We start from the raw sequence: 15,889 nt of genomic DNA, 5'->3' as shown, positions 1-15,889 counted from the left end.
TCCTTTCTCTTCCAGAGAAGGCTCAGATCAGGTGACGGAAACTATCTGAGACATAAAGGTTTCACACGGGGATGTCTGATGTCCAGAAGGAACATTTTCAAGATCATTATACCTGAAGCCCTACTGTTCTGGCCTGTTGACTGACCATCTCTCTCAGCTGTGCATTTTACTTTTTTAACTAAAATTAAAAGTCTAACACGAATATTAATTCAGTGAGTTTTTATTATGCACCTGTTCAGTTTGTGGGAACAATGCCAAGGGATCAGAGGAACAGAGAGGGCAGACGCTTCTCAGACGAGAAGTCTCGTCTTCTGAACCTCCATGGCCAGGTAGAGACCCCTCACCTGCCTGCCCAGTGCCCACAGAGGGAGGGAGGAACCAAGTGGGCCAGCCCTCCTATTACCTGCAGCTTTCCACAATGCAGGCAGCCCTGGCTTCTTCTGCACAGATGAACCTGGGATTTGAGCTACATCACCCATGACGGTTCCCAGGAGCAATGTCAACTCCTGGTTTGCTGGGCGCCTTGGTCAGCTTTGGGTCAGGGAATCAAGAGGCTGCCTCACGATGTCTGATTGATACTCAAGAAACACACAGCCTCTCTTTAGGTTTCAGTTCTGTTACATTCCACTTGTTCCTTACTTACAATCAGATTTCACATGTAAAATACACCAGGTAAGTGAAGCAATGCTCCTTGTAGACGTGTCTTAAGTGGGTGGGTTAATACACTCACCAATGGACCTTTGGGCAAAAGCACAGCTGGACGAGACAAATGTGCACAACGTCTGGCTTCTATTTGGAGTTTTCCACTTTCTTATTAGCCTTAAAAGATCTGGGGGGTTTATTTTCCCCGTTTCCTGGCAGATTGATACAAGAGGCAAATTCTTCTGAAACAAAGAGCCCCAATAGTTTATTTATTACTGAGGGTACGACCAAATGGTTTTATGACACTTACTGTTCCTGGGTATGAAGCTGCCCTTACACAGGCACAGCCATCATTTAACTGTAGGACCTTGGGACTCTCTCATTGGGTCTGGGGGAGTGGTGTCTTGACAGGACAATGAAGTGAATGACAAGGAGACACTGGCAGGTGTATAAATAATACAGAACACCTGACCGGTTGCTGGCTTTTACAACTGGCCACAGCTGCTCACCAGTCCCCAGGCCTTCTCGTCACTGGGCCTAGTGGACATGGTCAGTTCTCCCAGAAGCATTAAGACCACAGCCATCCATGACTGAGATTCCACTCCCCATCCAGAATGCCAGGCTACAAACTTTGAAGGCTCTTGTGCAGAGGACACCCCGCCCTGAAAGCAGCAGCTTGGGTCTGAATAGTGCTTCCGGTTGAAGGAAGAGCTAGCTACAGTGTTTGTATTGGTTCTTGTGTGGATTGGGGATGAGACCATTACGTGACCATGTGGTATTGTGGGCTGAACTGTGTCCCCAACCCCCACAACTCTAACCCTGGCACACTGGAGTGTGACCTTCTTTGGAACTGAGGCCACGGCAGGTGTAATTAGTTAAGACGGGAGTCTACGGGAGTAGGACGGGCAGACCTTAGATATGGATGCAGTCCTTCCAGAAAGGGACAGACACACACACAGAGCACCATGTGAGAATACAGCAGAGCTGGGGTGATGCTTCTGGAAGCCATGCAGTACCAACAATTGCCAGCAAGCCCTGGGGTGCGGGGACAGGCGACAGGCGACGCATGAAATAAACCCTCCCCTGGGAGCGGCCACCCTGATCTTGGACTTGTGCCTTCAGAACTGAGATGATGCCTTTGTTGTTTAAGGCATCTGGTTTCTGCAGGAGCCCTTGCAAACGACCACAACCAGCACACTAAGTCACATACCCAGAGCATGAGCATGACTTCACGTGAGGTTCTGTTTTCCCGGCTCAGCTCACCCAGACAAACACAACAGGACACCCTCACTGGGGGCTGAGCGTCCCCCCCTTCTTGGACTTGATGGACTGCACGTCCACCCAAAACCACCTATGGAGACCCTTCAAGGGTACAAGGAAACAGCATTTAGGGGCGGGTGTGCTACAGTTTAAAATGGGGCTTTGCCTTAGATAAGCTCCTGTTCCCTAATAAGCAGACACCATCACAAATAAAAGGGTAGGAGTTTCCCTTCTGCAGGAGCTATAAAGCCCCCCAGCACGGTTTGAGCCTGAAAAGGGCTGCCTGATAGCAGTGGGTTGTTTCTATGGGCCAAGAGGTGATGGAGACTCAGCCTTCTGATGACAGGATGTGGCCTGGTGTGTTTGGCCCTGTGGTCACAGGCCCACAGGCCCTGCCTTATTGCCACCCTCAGCCCATCAGCACACCCCAAGCTTCTTGCTGCCAGACAGCAGTGCAGGTACCCCCAGACCTCAGTACAGGGGAAGGGAGTGTACTTGACACTGGCTGGCAAGGGCCAGACCCCGGGGGGTGGTCCCATCCCTCCCTGCCAGGGAAGCTCTGGAGTGACTGTTCTCTAAGACCTGCAGAGATGAAGAGTCACAGCTGGTGGAGACGCGCCCTCCCCGCTTTTTGGCACGGCCGAGACAGAGCGCATGCTCAGTCGGCCACTATCTCATTTCTACCTGAGAGCGAAGAATGGGAGGACGGAGCTTCTGTCCCGGGCAGGTGCACCGCGGGAGGGGCCAGGCCGGGCCGCCTCAGTAGGAGTTAAGGGCCTGCTTGGAGCGGCGCTTCAAGTGCAGGCGCTGGTGGCGAAGCAGGTCGCAGTTCTGAGAGAAGCTCTTGACGCAGTAGCGGCACTGGAAGGGCTGCGCCGTGCCCCGCAGGTGCGCGCTGCTGCGGTGCCGCGCCAGGTGTTCCGGCCGCTGGAACGCCCGCCCGCAGTCGCAGCACTGTAAGGCTAGCAGGCCGTCCGGGCCCCCGCCCACGGCCCCCGCCGCGTTCGGCTCGGTCTTCGCCACGGGCTCCAGTCCACCCGTCGGCAGGTGTATCCGCCTGTGCGACAGCAGGTGCGAGTTGAGGCGGAAGCTCTTCCCGCAGGCGCCGCAGCGGTAGGGCTTCTGCGCCTCGTGGCTCTCCAGGTGCCCGTCCAGGTCCTCGCTGTCGCTGAACAGCTCCCCGCACACCGAGCACTCGTGCGGCTTCTGCTCCCTGCGGCTGCGCAGGTGCCGGATGAAGTTGACCCTCCAGCGGAAGATCTTCCCGCAGTTGGGGCAGATGTAGGACTTTTTGGATGACGTCTGCACCTCGTCCCCGGGCTCTGCGCCGCTGCGGTGGGAGGCGGGGAGGCTGCGCGGCTTCTCGGCCGGGCCCCGCGGCTCATCAGTGCAGTAAGGGCCGAGCTGGGAGTCCTCGTCTCCAGAGCTGGACAGGACGATCTCGATGGTCACCTCCTCGTCCAGGCCGTTCTCGGGGGTCAGCGCATCCCCTCCGGCTACAGGGAAGCCACGCGGAAGTTCAATCAGTGCTGCTGCCCATGCCACAGCTCTGCCCCTGCAAAGGCTCCCCAGGGAGGTTCAGAGTAGATTCTCTTCCCCTTCCCTGTCCTGATCCCTTAAGGCCCCATCACACAATCCTTTCCTTCCTCCTTTTCTAGGGAGAGACCCCTACAAGCTCTAAGGACTTTGTATTTGTCAGTATGAAGTCTTGGCCGTTTACACATCAGTTAACACCACTTACCTAATGTCATAGGGCACGTTAAAGCTGTCAGGAAAGAGAAAGACACCATATTCTAGAAAGGCAGTGCCAGGAAGGTACCAGCTACCATGTGCTGAGCACTGACAAGCTCCAGGGGCTCTGTGGCACCTGTGACATAAACAGCCCTGTTTGTTCCTGGACATAAATCACTCATGTATTATTTGCCAAATTATATACACACGCAAACTTGGGTGACACACTCTGGGCTCAGGGTTGAAGGGGAGTCAGGCTCGTTGTGCTGACCTCAGGGCTGTTCAACAGTACCCTACACCCAGGTCAGCTTTTCCTCAGTGTCACCTCTGACACCTGCCAGCCGCCCCCAGTGGTGATGGGTAGAGCTGCTCTGTACTTTAGACTGCAGTGGGCAGACTCCATGAATCCTGAGTCTGTGATATTGGAAGATGGGTGGCGAGTGGGGTGAAGTCGTAGCCCCAGGCCCACCACGTAGCTCCCCATCTGGTCTGTTTCCTCACTGTGTGAGATGTGGGACTGAGGTGGGGCGGCGGGGAGTGCTGCGAGACCCCCTTGAGGTCTTAGCAGGAATTGAGATGTTAGCAGAAATATGTTGATTCTGGATTTAGTCTCTGGAGGAAGGAGCATTCTGTGAGGTTAGGGAACCTGAGGGTGGGTGGAGCTGGAGAGACAGAAGCAGGGCAGCAGGACCCAGAAGCCACAGAGCATGGGGCAGACACCAGGCAGCAGCAGGGCCATGAAGCACTTGTTCCTAAGGGGACTAGGGTAAGGGGACACAGCATAACATGAGACTGGCGAATAAAGACTTGAGAACCTGGAAAATTCCCACTTTTATCCACACTGAAAAAATTACAAAGTATGCTCTGGAGAGAATGCCCAAGTGGCCGGATAACCATTTGGTAAAGGGATTCTGGGTGTAACCCACGGAGGGGAGGCAATCCAGGGAAGAGCTGTGGAGGACCCTCTGGTCTGGTGACCTGAATGCCTGTGAACTGCACTGTGAGCAGGGACGCTGCCAACTCAGACTAAAAAGCAAGAGACCTTAGGAAGGTCGTCAGACTCCTGGGATTCCACAGAGTAGGCCAGCAGAGCTATCTGGAGACACATGGGAGTCAGCCTTGATGAAAGAGGGCTGGTTCCAATGGCCGTCCCCAGGTAGACAGGATGCTACAGCGGCCTGGGGCCCAAGGGCGATCAGAGTGCTGGCCAGAGATTGATCCCAAGCCTTAAGTTCAAGTTTATTTATTTTTGAGAGAGAGAGAGAACGAATGAGTGTGCACATGAGCAGGGGAGGGGCAGAGAGAGAGAGAATCCCAAGAGTCTGTGCTGACTCAGCACAGAACCCAACTTGGTGCTCAAACTCATGACCATGAGATCACGACCTGAGCCAATATAAAGAGTCAGACATTTAACACACTGAGCCACCCAGGTGCCCCAAACTTTTTTTTTTTTTTTTAATTTTTTAATGTTTATTTTTGAAAGAGAGACAGAGTGCAAGCAGGGGAGGGGCAGAGAGCGGGAGGCACAGAATCTGAAGCAGGCTCCAGGCTCTGAGCTGTCGATACAGAGTCCGGCGTGGGGCTCAAACTCATGAACCACGAGATCATGATTTGAGCCGAAGTCGGACCCTTAACCAACTGAGCCACCCAGGCACCCCAAGCCTTAAGTTCTAATGGAATTTGCCCTACTGGGCCTCAAACGTGCTTGGGAACCTTTCTTCTTCTTCCCAATTTTCCCCTTTTGGGATGAAAAGGTCTATCCTGTGCCAGCCTGAGGACTGCACTTTGAGAAGTACAGCACTGGACATGTGGTTTCACAGATTCACAGCCAGAGAGGATGTGCCTTGGGTCTCACCTCTACCTGATCTACAGGACATTCAGATAAGGTTACAGATGCAGAGCTGGTGCTGGAAGAGATTAAGGGATGTCCAGAGAGGGTGAATACACTTTGCATGGGAAGAGAACATGGACTTTGCAGGACACGAGGGTGGAATGAGCTGAACTGCAGCCCCTTAAAAACCCATAGATCCAAGTCCTAACCCCAGTACCTCCGAATATGAGCATATTTGGAAATAAGGCATTTCAAGAGGGAATTAAGTTAAAATGAGGTCATTAGGGCAGGACCTGCTCCACCAGGTGTCCTTGTAAGAAGATTGGGGCACAGACACTCAGAGATGGATTGCGAGAAGACACAGGGAGACCGCCATCCACAAGCCAAGAAGGGGGAGGGGGGCTCAGAAGCCCACCATGCGGCCACCTTCATCCTAGCTGTGCGGCCTCCAGAATTCTGAGAAAATCCACCCTTGTTTGAGCCTCCCGGTCTGTGGTATCTTGGTATCGCAGCCCTCCGAGACTAATAGAATGCACATGGGAGGACATCCACTCAGATCAGAAAGTTAACAAAAATAGACGTGGAGCTTCTGAAGAGGGAGGAAGAAATCAACAGTAATGCTGTTGTGTGTCATCAATACAACAATGTGAAGAATCCCTAGTAGGTAACATGAGACTCCGAGGTGTGCCCAGAGCAGCAGGAAGAGAGTAACGGGGGCTCTTGGCTCAGCACTGATGAGTAACAAGGTGTGTGGGGGCGGACGCAGGGGCGCTGAACTGAGTAGTAGGGTAACGGTGGGGTAACAGGCAAGAATTACTGATCTATCTACGTGCTTTTACATGAACTATTTAATCCTCAACAACGAGTCCATCTGAGGGCACCCGGGGCGGGGGGGGGGCTCAGTCCTTTAGGTGTCCAGACTCTTGAATTCAGTTCAGGTCATGATCTCATGGTTTGTGGGTTCAAGCCCCATGCTGGGCTCTGTGCTGACAGTGTGGAGCCTGCTTGGGATTCTCTGTCTCTCAAAATAAATAAATAAACATTAAAAAAAGGAAAAAGAACCATCGTAACCCCACCTGGCAACTATGATGATTACGCCGTTTGGCAGGTGAAAAATTTAAAGCAGAGGGAGAAAGCAGCCCTGGGTTTCAGGAGAGCTGTGGCCAGGCTGTGCTGCAGGCAGGAAATGGCCAGACCGGCGTGTGAGCCGGGAGCAGAGGCACATGCCTTGGCTCGCAGCTGACATGTCCTGAAGAGCACTCTGTGCACTAGAAATGAACAGACCCCCAAGAGCCAGAGGGGCTGAGGGGCAGCGTGGACTGAAAGTAAATAAAAAAAAAATAAAGGCATTATAAAAAATATATTCGTAGAATGTTAGAATGGGGAGGCTTACTTACAAGACAAAAAACCAAACAGGAGACGATGAATAAATTTACATTTTTAAAATGCAGAACAAGAATCACAGGCTGAAAGACCTAGAAAGTTTAAAAAAAGTGGGAAGAATCGTGTGCATATATGTAAGAGGCCCTTAATGTTGAGTTTCTATGAAATTCTCTCAGAGAACACCAGCTTGGTAATGTGAAGGGCATAGCCCAGATGTTGTGCATCTGACCACATGGCTTCATATCTGCAGTGCAGGGTGTTCCTGGGCCCCTGACTTTGGACCACGTGCCCCAGATGCACAACAGAGACATCACAGTACCTCTTACGGGCTAGATATCTGTCTCCCCCAGTACTCATACTTTCGAGCCCGCGTTAGGCAGTGCGGCCTTTGTGGGGGGTGGGGGGTGGTGGTGGCTAGGTTTAGACAGTGGGACCTAATGGTATTGGGACCCTTGCGTTGGGATGAGAGCCCTTACAAGAAGAGGAAGAGACAGGACAGATCCATGCTGTCTCCTTCCAAGAGCACACAGGGAGAAGGCAAGCGTCTATGAGCCAGGAAGAGTCCTAACTACTTACAGGATGTGCTAGCACTGCCATCTCAGACTCCCCCCACCTCCAGACTGTGAGAAATAAATCCCTTTCGTCTAAGGTGCCCCATCTACACTGTCTTGCAGAATCAGCCTGTGCTAAGACAGTATGCATCTTGGAAGGTGCCAGAAGGACCCAGTGCACACAATCTCGTTGAGAACTTACAGTAGTGCTGCACTTGGGCCCTAAACAGAGCTCACCAAATGTGAACAGGGAAAAGCCAACAAAAACAAGGATGAACGAATATTAACTAGTCGACACACAGAGGAAACGTGGGAAGCAAAAAGACATGTTCCATCTCTGTGCAGCACTGAGACACACTGGTGATTGGCACGAATGGAAGGGACCGTAGCATCTTGCGTGGGCACGGCTGTGCAGGTACAGACCCTTCCCCTGATGTCACACAGCATGGGCCACCAAAACAAAACCAGTGCCTGTTCCTGGGAATCCAGCACCTCCCCAATCTCAGATGGCAACCTTGGATTGTGCCATTTCAGAAGAGACTCTGTGTCAGGACCCAGGAAGGGGAGTGGAGGTGAGAGCACTCCATGTTGGTGAACATCTGTCCCCCTTGTGAAATGACGCCGGTGGGGGTGAGACACACTGTGGGCAGGGAGGTGCCAGCAAGGACCCAACATGCCTCTGGGGGTATTGCTGAAGCCTGCATGAACGATCACCCTCAGCACACAGATTTACACAAACACACACATAAATGACTGTGGGCCCTGCATGAAGCTGCATGGAAATACCACAATCCCACGCAAGTCTTGCCTCCAAATGCCACCACGGGTCAAAGAGATCATGCATTAGCCCGTCTTCCTAACTGAGGGAAATCTCCATGACCCAGTGGGCTCTAGGGAGAACCAGAGCTTGGGTCTGATGTTTGGAAGAAGGTCTGAATCCCGAGACCAATAAGGCTGGCTGTATTTTAGTCCTTGCTTCTGCAGGTGGTGACTTTCACCATCACAGCTCAGAGTGCATGCTGGCCACTCCTGTGAGGCTCTGCCTCCTTGTCCAGAGGGCCCCTCAACTCGGCCATCCCAGACCTGGTCTTAATTCCTGGACTCAGATCGGGGACTCTGACCCTACATCATAGCCCTGCTTCAACCTGCAGAGGGAGGGCAAGGAAGGGAGTTTCTCCAAACCTGAGGGATCCAGGCAGAACAGAACCAGCCCAAGCAGCTGCAGCTGGTAGGGATCCCGAAGAGTCCAGTTCCTGACCCCACCCTACCTCCCAGCCGCACACATGCACCACACTGGACACTACACACGCGTGCACTTTCGCATGCCTCACACCGGATACCAAGTGCACAGGCACACACACACGGACCCCACCACACAGCACACAGGCAGGTAGACATGTGCTCACGCGCACCACACTACACACCAGCACACACCATGCTACACCCCCTACCATGTACATTGTTGCTCGCAAACACACTGCACACCGCCCCCCAGTCTCCCCACCCTCTTTACCTGGGCAGGTGCTCTGGGTGAGTGCCGTCTGCTGGCAGGTCTGGAACTCGGGCACCTGCAGCTCATCCCGTTTCCTTCTCTCTTCCACCTGGAATGGCTGGAGACCTGGGAAGTCTTTCCAGAGAAGAAAATGGAGAAAATGATTTGCCCTGCAGTTGCCAGCCTCACATATATATGCCCTGCTGTGATCTGGGAGCAGCCCTGGGCAGCCGCTTGGTAAGGCAGAATGGCCAGCAGCAGGAACATGGGCTCTGACACCAGACAGAATCCGTGTGGATGTGGATGCTGTCTGGTCCTGAGGGCATCCCTGTGCTCACCGCCACTCTGTGGTGGGGTTTGTGCAGGCTTCAGCACAGGGCCCTGCACCCACGGATACAGACCCAGCCGGGGCAGAGGGAGCACAGAGGCCGCCGCCTCCATGTGCCGGAGAGTCTGCACCTCGTCCCAGCTGGTGGTGGTGAGCCACAGCCTGGTCTGGTTTGCCAGCTTCAGGTCCCAGAGGGGCCGAGGTGTGGAGCTGCTGCCCATACTGTGCAAAGCGTGTCTCCCTGAAGGGGTGGACTTCTCATGGCATCGGGGCACGGAGTTCTGGTGACATGGACTGCCCCAGGGCAGGGAGGTTGTGGGAAAATGCTGCTGAGCTGTGCTGCTGTCCACTAAGCCCCAGCACCTCTCTGTGCCTTGGTTTCCTCACATAAACCAGACTGGCCAGGCATCCAGAGGTGCTATGCCTGGTGCCTGGCCAGGAGAAGCTATGGCCTCCTCCTCCTCCTCCTCCTCCTCCCCGGCCTCAGTTCTGGAGAGTACCTGACCTCACATGTGGGAGTTGGGGGCAGGGGGGCACCTGTTCGGCACAAACCAGCACTGCTTACAGTGAGAAGAAAGACTTCTGTCACACCCTGGACTCTGGCTGAGGGCAGAGTGATCCCCACACCGAACAGAACTGAAACCTCACAGTGTTTCTGGAAGAGTCAGGGAAGAGGCCAGGCATGTTCCAGCAAGACAGAGTGTGGGATGGGGGGGAGGGGGAGGGACACTGAGCTGCAGAGGGAGGCTGGAGAGGCTGGCCTGCCCTGGCCAGCAGCAAACTCCCCCCAGCTCTACAACCATCACTCACCCAAGTAAGAAACCTGGGGCACGTCCTTCCCTTGCAGATCCTGCAACTCTGGAACCCGGGGCTCGTTCTCCTCTCCCTGGGAGAGATGCAGCTGGGTGCCCGGGTCACCTGTTCGTGGAGAGGAGGACACAGTTGTCACTGAGGTGTCTGCACAGGAGCCCAGGCCAGATGGAGGGGGGGAACTCCGCATCAGGGCAGACGCACCCGCAGGGGCCATGAGGGGCCATGGGGCACACAGGGAGGGAGCAGGAAAAGGAGCACATGAAAGGAAGAGCTTTGGGATGAGCGCATATCCTTTGGGGCTGTCAGGAAATCAGACATGAAGACAGCCATAGAAGAATGACAGAAAACCAGGGGTGCCTGCGTGGCTCAGGTCATGATCTCATGGCTTGTGAGTTCGAACCCCACATTGGGCCCTGTGCTGACAGCTCAGAGCCTGGAGCCTGCTTTGTGTGTCTCCCTCTCTCTCTGCCCCTCCCCCACTCATGCTCAGTCTCTCTTGCTCTCTCAAAAATAAACAAACGCTAAAAAAAAAAAAAAAATGGCAGAAAACCAGACGCACAGGAAACATGTTGCATTTGGTTTTGTATGAAACAGCCAGGCGAGCCTGATCTACATGTAGCAGACAGAGGGTGGGTGATGGTCAATCTGCAAAGTGCCCATGAGGTCTGGGGGTGAAAAGCAATCAGATGCTGGCCCCCCCAGTCTCTGGCCTCAGGAGAGAGGGGGTAAGTCTTACTTGGAGGCAGCGAGACCCCACAGTCCTCCCCGATGATGAACTCTCCATAGAAGCCCGTCTGCGCAGGGTCTAGAAGGGACCAGTCCTCTTGGGAGAAGCAGAAAATCATATCCTTGAAAGGAGAAACCCGGTTCTGAAACCACAGGGGGACAACGAGGATGCCTGAGTCCAGGGAAGCTCTGAACCAGGGGAAAGCAAGCTGGGATGGAGGGCAGAGCCCCTCGAGACCCCAGCCGCATGAGCCCCAGGAAGGGAAGGCAGAGAGGCTGCCCCAGCTGTAGCCTGAGATGACCTCACACGGATCGGGTTCAGCATAATCCCAATGGCAGATGCCTCTCGGGGACAGGATGGCCACGGATCATTCACTGGCTTCCTTGTCAGTGCTGGGGCAGCCTGACACCTTCAGCTCCGAGGTGGGTACACGGGGGGGGGGTGTCCAACTGAATCACCAATGCAGACATTGCATTTTTAGAGTTTACGCTGCATATGTGCAAAGTACAAGCTTGTTCACTGCAGCATTAATGATTCCAGGTGACAGTGAAAGAATCCGACATCTGTGCCCAGTGTCTTAGAACTAAGCTACTTCCCAGCAGGAACATCACACACGGGTGAGGAGGAACGAGGGCCTGTCTGTACCAAGAAGGAATCCCTCTAAGGGATTCACCCATGGAAAAAGCACCCATGTAGAAGGTGGTCTAGATGGTCCCCATGTGCCAAGTGTCCAGAAGTCTGGAACGCTGCCTGCTGCTATAGAGGGGCCTATGGTTAGTGCTACGTGGAGACTTTGCCTTCTTTCTTTCTTAAAAAAAAAATTTATTACTGTCTTTTTAAATTACATAGGCTCCACACCCAAGGTGGGGCTTGAACTCAGGATGCTGAGATCAAGTGTTGGATGATCCACCGACCGAGCCAGCCAGGTGTCCTGACAAGGAGACTTTTCTTATACTTTGAGTCATGAACCATGGCAATTTTTAATTTAAAAAGTGATAGCATATGCATATAATACCAGGATACCATAACAATAAAGAAGGGCACCTGGGGGCTTAGTCGGTTAGGCGTCCGACTGCAGCTCAGGTCGTGATCTCGCAGTTTGTGGGTTCGAGCACCATGCTGGGCTCTGTGCTGAGAGGTCAGAACCTGGAGCCTGCTTCAGATTCTGTGTCTCCTTCTCTCTCTGCCCCTCCCCCGTTTGCACTCTCTCTCCCTCTCAAATATAAATACAATAAACATTAAAAAAATAAATAAATGAAGATATCCTCTGCAAAATGGAACTACAAGATCTCTGCCAGCTGAAGCATGAAGTGAGGGTTTCAAGTTTCTTGTGAATGTTACAAGACAAATGGATGGTAACAATAAATGTCATGTAAACATTGTTCATTTTGGGGGCACATGGGTGGTTCAGTCGGTTAAGCATCCAACTCTTGGTTTCAGCTTAGGTCATGATCTCACCGTTTGTGAGTTTGAGCCCTGCATCAGGCTCTGTGCTGGCAGCTCAGAGCCTAGAGCCTGCTTCAGATTCTATGTCTCCCTCTCTCTCTGCCCCTCCCCTGCTCATACTCACTCTCTCTCTCAAAAATAAATAAAACATTAAAAACATGAAAGAGAATTCATAGTATTTCTTTCATTATTAATTTTTTAATGTTTATCCACACATTTCTGAGAGAGCGACAGCATGAGCAGGGAAGGGGCACAGAGAGAGGGAGACAGAATCCCAAGCAGGCTCTGCACCATCAGCATGGAGCCCAATGTGGGCCTTGAACCCATGAACCATGAGATCATTACCTGAGCCAAAATCAAGAGTCGGATGCTCAACCAATTGAACCATGCAGGTGCCCCATAAACTCTTTAAAGGTCAATCATCAGGAATATAAGTGAAATTTAACAGTCGTAGGTTTACAATTACTTCTTGGTTTTTCTTTGCCCAAGCAAAGGTTAAATCTGATTAAAAAGATTATAAGTGTTATGCTCCTCTGGGTCCTGGAGGGTGTAGGAAAACGGGTCCTTACACGTGCTTAGCAGAAATGCATGTTTCTGGACATTTGGGAGAATGCTAACAGAAGCACACCCATTCTACTTCTGGGAAATTTTCCTAAGGAATCCTCAGAGATATATGCAAAAATGTGTGTGAAACAACATGGAACACGCTGTTTGGGAGAATTGTGCGAGGATTCTTTCGTTCTGCACACTTTTCCCTAGTGGCTGAAGACTGCCCTGAGCGTGTAGTATGTAGCTAGCTCTAGGACATGGACTTATTTCAGAGTATGGTTCTGTCAATAACGTTCGGGTTTTCCCCAATTCTTTGCTACTAAGAGCAACGGTCCAATGAACTCCCTCATTAGTCTCCCTGCCCACGAGCAAGTGTCTCCAGGGTCGACATGAACACACCTCTTCCCCAATATTAAATATTCCCACATCGTTCTTCCAGTGGGGTACCCACAACTGTACTCCACAGGCAACACACCTGTACTGTTCACCCACACCTTTGCCAACACCTGGCAAGGCCACGTCTACGGTTCTAATGACACTGTGGGCAAGGAGCAATCAGCAGTGGAACTACCCTTTTCTCGATGAACATTTTTCTCATGGGTTTATGGGCCAATCTGCATCTGTCTTCTTTGAAATCCTCGTGTATTTTCTTTGCACGTTTTTCTATTTTCTCATGGTTCCTTTTCCTAATTTTTTTAACCAGCTTGTTTAAAATTGCGGACATATGTGTCTCTTATAAAAGAAAAATTAATATTATTTTAATTTTAAAATTAAAAAAAAATCCAATGTGTTGCATTAAAAAAATCAGTAATATTAGTGGTATAGAATGAACTGTTTGAAAAAACAGAACAAAACACAAAACCTCACACCTCATGACAAAAACACAAAACAAAAAAAACCCCAACCAAAACCAGAACAAAGAACAAAAACAACAAAATCTTGAAATGAATCAAAGACCCATATGGAAAAAATCACAACTATAAAATTTCCAGAAGAAAATTCTGTGTGACTCTGGGGTAGACAGATTCGTTAGGACATAAAAAGTATATATTACAAAAGAAAAACATGGGACCTCTGATGTCCAATCTTCATAAGACATCAAAACACTGAAAAGGCAAACTGTAGAAGAGTGATAGAAAATATTTCCAATAATATATCAAAGGACTTTTATCCAGCATATATATATATATATATACACACACACACACACACACACACACATATATATTTTTTTTTACAAGTCCTTTTTAATTAAAAAAAATTTTTTTAAGTTTATTTATTTATTTTGAGAGACAGAGACAGTATGAGTGGGGGAAGGGCAGCTAGGGAGGGAGCGAAAGAATCCCAAGCAGGCGCTGTGCTGTCAGCACAGGGCCTAATGGGGGGCTCAAACCCATGAAGCCGTGAGATCATGACCTGAACCGAAATCAAGAGTTAGATGCTTAACCAACTGGGCCACCCAGGCGCCCTAAATTTAGTTTTTATTTGAGAGAGAGAGAGAGAGAGTGTGAGCAGGGGAGAGGGACAGAGGGGCAGAGGGAGAGAGAATCTTAAGCAGGTTCTATGCTCAGCACAGAGCCTGACACAGAGCTCAATCCCATGACCCTGGGATTACGACCTGAGCCGAAATCAAGAATCAAGATGCTCAACTGACTGAGCCACCTAGGCACTCCTATTTTACAAAGTTCTTGAAACACAGTAAGATGGTTGGGGGGGGGGGGGGAAGGGCGCCTGGTTGGTTCAGTTGGTATGCATGCAATCTCAGGGCCATGAGTTTAAGCCCCACATTAGGTGTAGAGCTTACTTAAAACAAAACACAAAACTGCAGTAAGCAACCCAGTAAGCAGGGAAAATATTTAGGCACTTCACGAAAGATTAAAAGAAATGATCCACAGCACATGGAAAGATGAAAAACCTCATTAGTCAACAGGGAATTGAAAATTAAAACCATAATAAGATACCTATTTTAATGGGCAAAATATACACTTTTTCTTAAAAAAAAAAATGACAATACCAGTAAATGGTGAAGATGCGTAGCAAAAGGAACTCTCATTCATTTAGGTAGGAGTGTTGAGTGGTAAACCACCACAGAAAACAGCCATTTCTCATATAATCAATCACATCCTTACCCTACAATTCCACTTCTGGATAATCGCCCAAGAGAAATAAAAACCTGTATCCACAAAAAGACATATTAAGTGTTCTAGAAGTCTCACTCATAATGGCCAAAGTGGAAAGGACCCAAATATGGGTTGACAAGTGACTGGGTAAACCAGCTGTCAGTGTACAATGGAATACTACTCAGCAATAAAAAAGGAACAATTGATAGACATGTGAGTGATGCTGAAATCACTGGGCTGAGTAAGAGAAGCCTGGCACAAAAGACCACGTGCTGTAGGATTCCATTTACAGAAAATTCTAGAATGAGAGAAAATCATCTACAGTGGCAAAAGGGAGATCATGGCTGGCCTGGGTGTGAGAGCAGGACTTGCAACGGGCACAGGGGAACTTCGGGGATTTGATGGAAAGGAGATGTTTTCTATGTTGACTGGGGTCATAGTTATGTGAGTGCAGACACTTGTCAAAAACTATCCAAACTTGGGGTGCGTGGGAGACTCAGTCAGTTTTTAAAAGTGTCCAACTTCAGCTCAGGTCATGATCTCATGGTCTGTGGGTTCAAGCCCCATGTCGGGCTCTGTGCTGTAAGCTCAGAGCCTGGAGCCTGCTTTGGATTCTGTGTCTCCCTCTCTCTCTGCCCCTCCCCTGCTCATGCTCTGTCTCTCCCTCAAAAATAAACATTAAAACATTAAAAAAATAAATAAATAAACTAATAGAGTATTTCAAAAATGTGTGAAGTCGAATCAGGAGTTTGGAATAGGCTTCTCAAACTCACATATGCCTACGAACCACCTAGGCATCTCAGTAACGATGCACTCTGCATCAGTAGGTCTATGGAGGAGTCTGAGAGGCGGCATTTGAACAAGCTGTAAGTGGCTTTGCTCCCAGAAGAGGTCGGTATGATGGAAGCCTGTCCTCCCAAGACGAGTTCCACAGGATGGAAGATGGAGCTGAGAAAGCCATGGGTTTGCAGGACAGAATCTGATATTGGTTTCAAAGGGGATTAGAAGGTCCATCC

At 50.6% G+C, this 15,889-nt stretch overlaps 1 protein-coding gene across 1 annotated transcript in view; it reads right to left on the bottom strand.

The window, feature by feature from the left end:
* Nucleotides 1-204: 204 nt before the first annotated feature.
* The window catches only part of ZNF496 (zinc finger protein 496), a 35,107-nt gene continuing 19,422 nt past the window's right edge, over nt 205-15,889 (bottom strand). The window contains exons 5-8 of the mRNA XM_049648355.1: nt 10,768-10,900; nt 10,029-10,136; nt 8,912-9,025; nt 205-3,398 (exon numbers count right to left, since the gene is read on the bottom strand). Of these exons, the coding sequence (XP_049504312.1) occupies nt 2,662-3,398; nt 8,912-9,025; nt 10,029-10,136; nt 10,768-10,900 (1,092 nt within the window). The 3' untranslated portion in view covers nt 205-2,661. The remainder of the gene's footprint in view (nt 3,399-8,911; nt 9,026-10,028; nt 10,137-10,767; nt 10,901-15,889) is intronic.

This window comes from Panthera uncia (genome assembly GCF_023721935.1).
Source record: "Panthera uncia isolate 11264 chromosome A1 unlocalized genomic scaffold, Puncia_PCG_1.0 HiC_scaffold_17, whole genome shotgun sequence".
NCBI classification, from domain to species: domain Eukaryota; kingdom Metazoa; phylum Chordata; class Mammalia; order Carnivora; family Felidae; genus Panthera; species Panthera uncia.
This window is presented reverse-complemented; position numbering and strand designations above follow the sequence as displayed.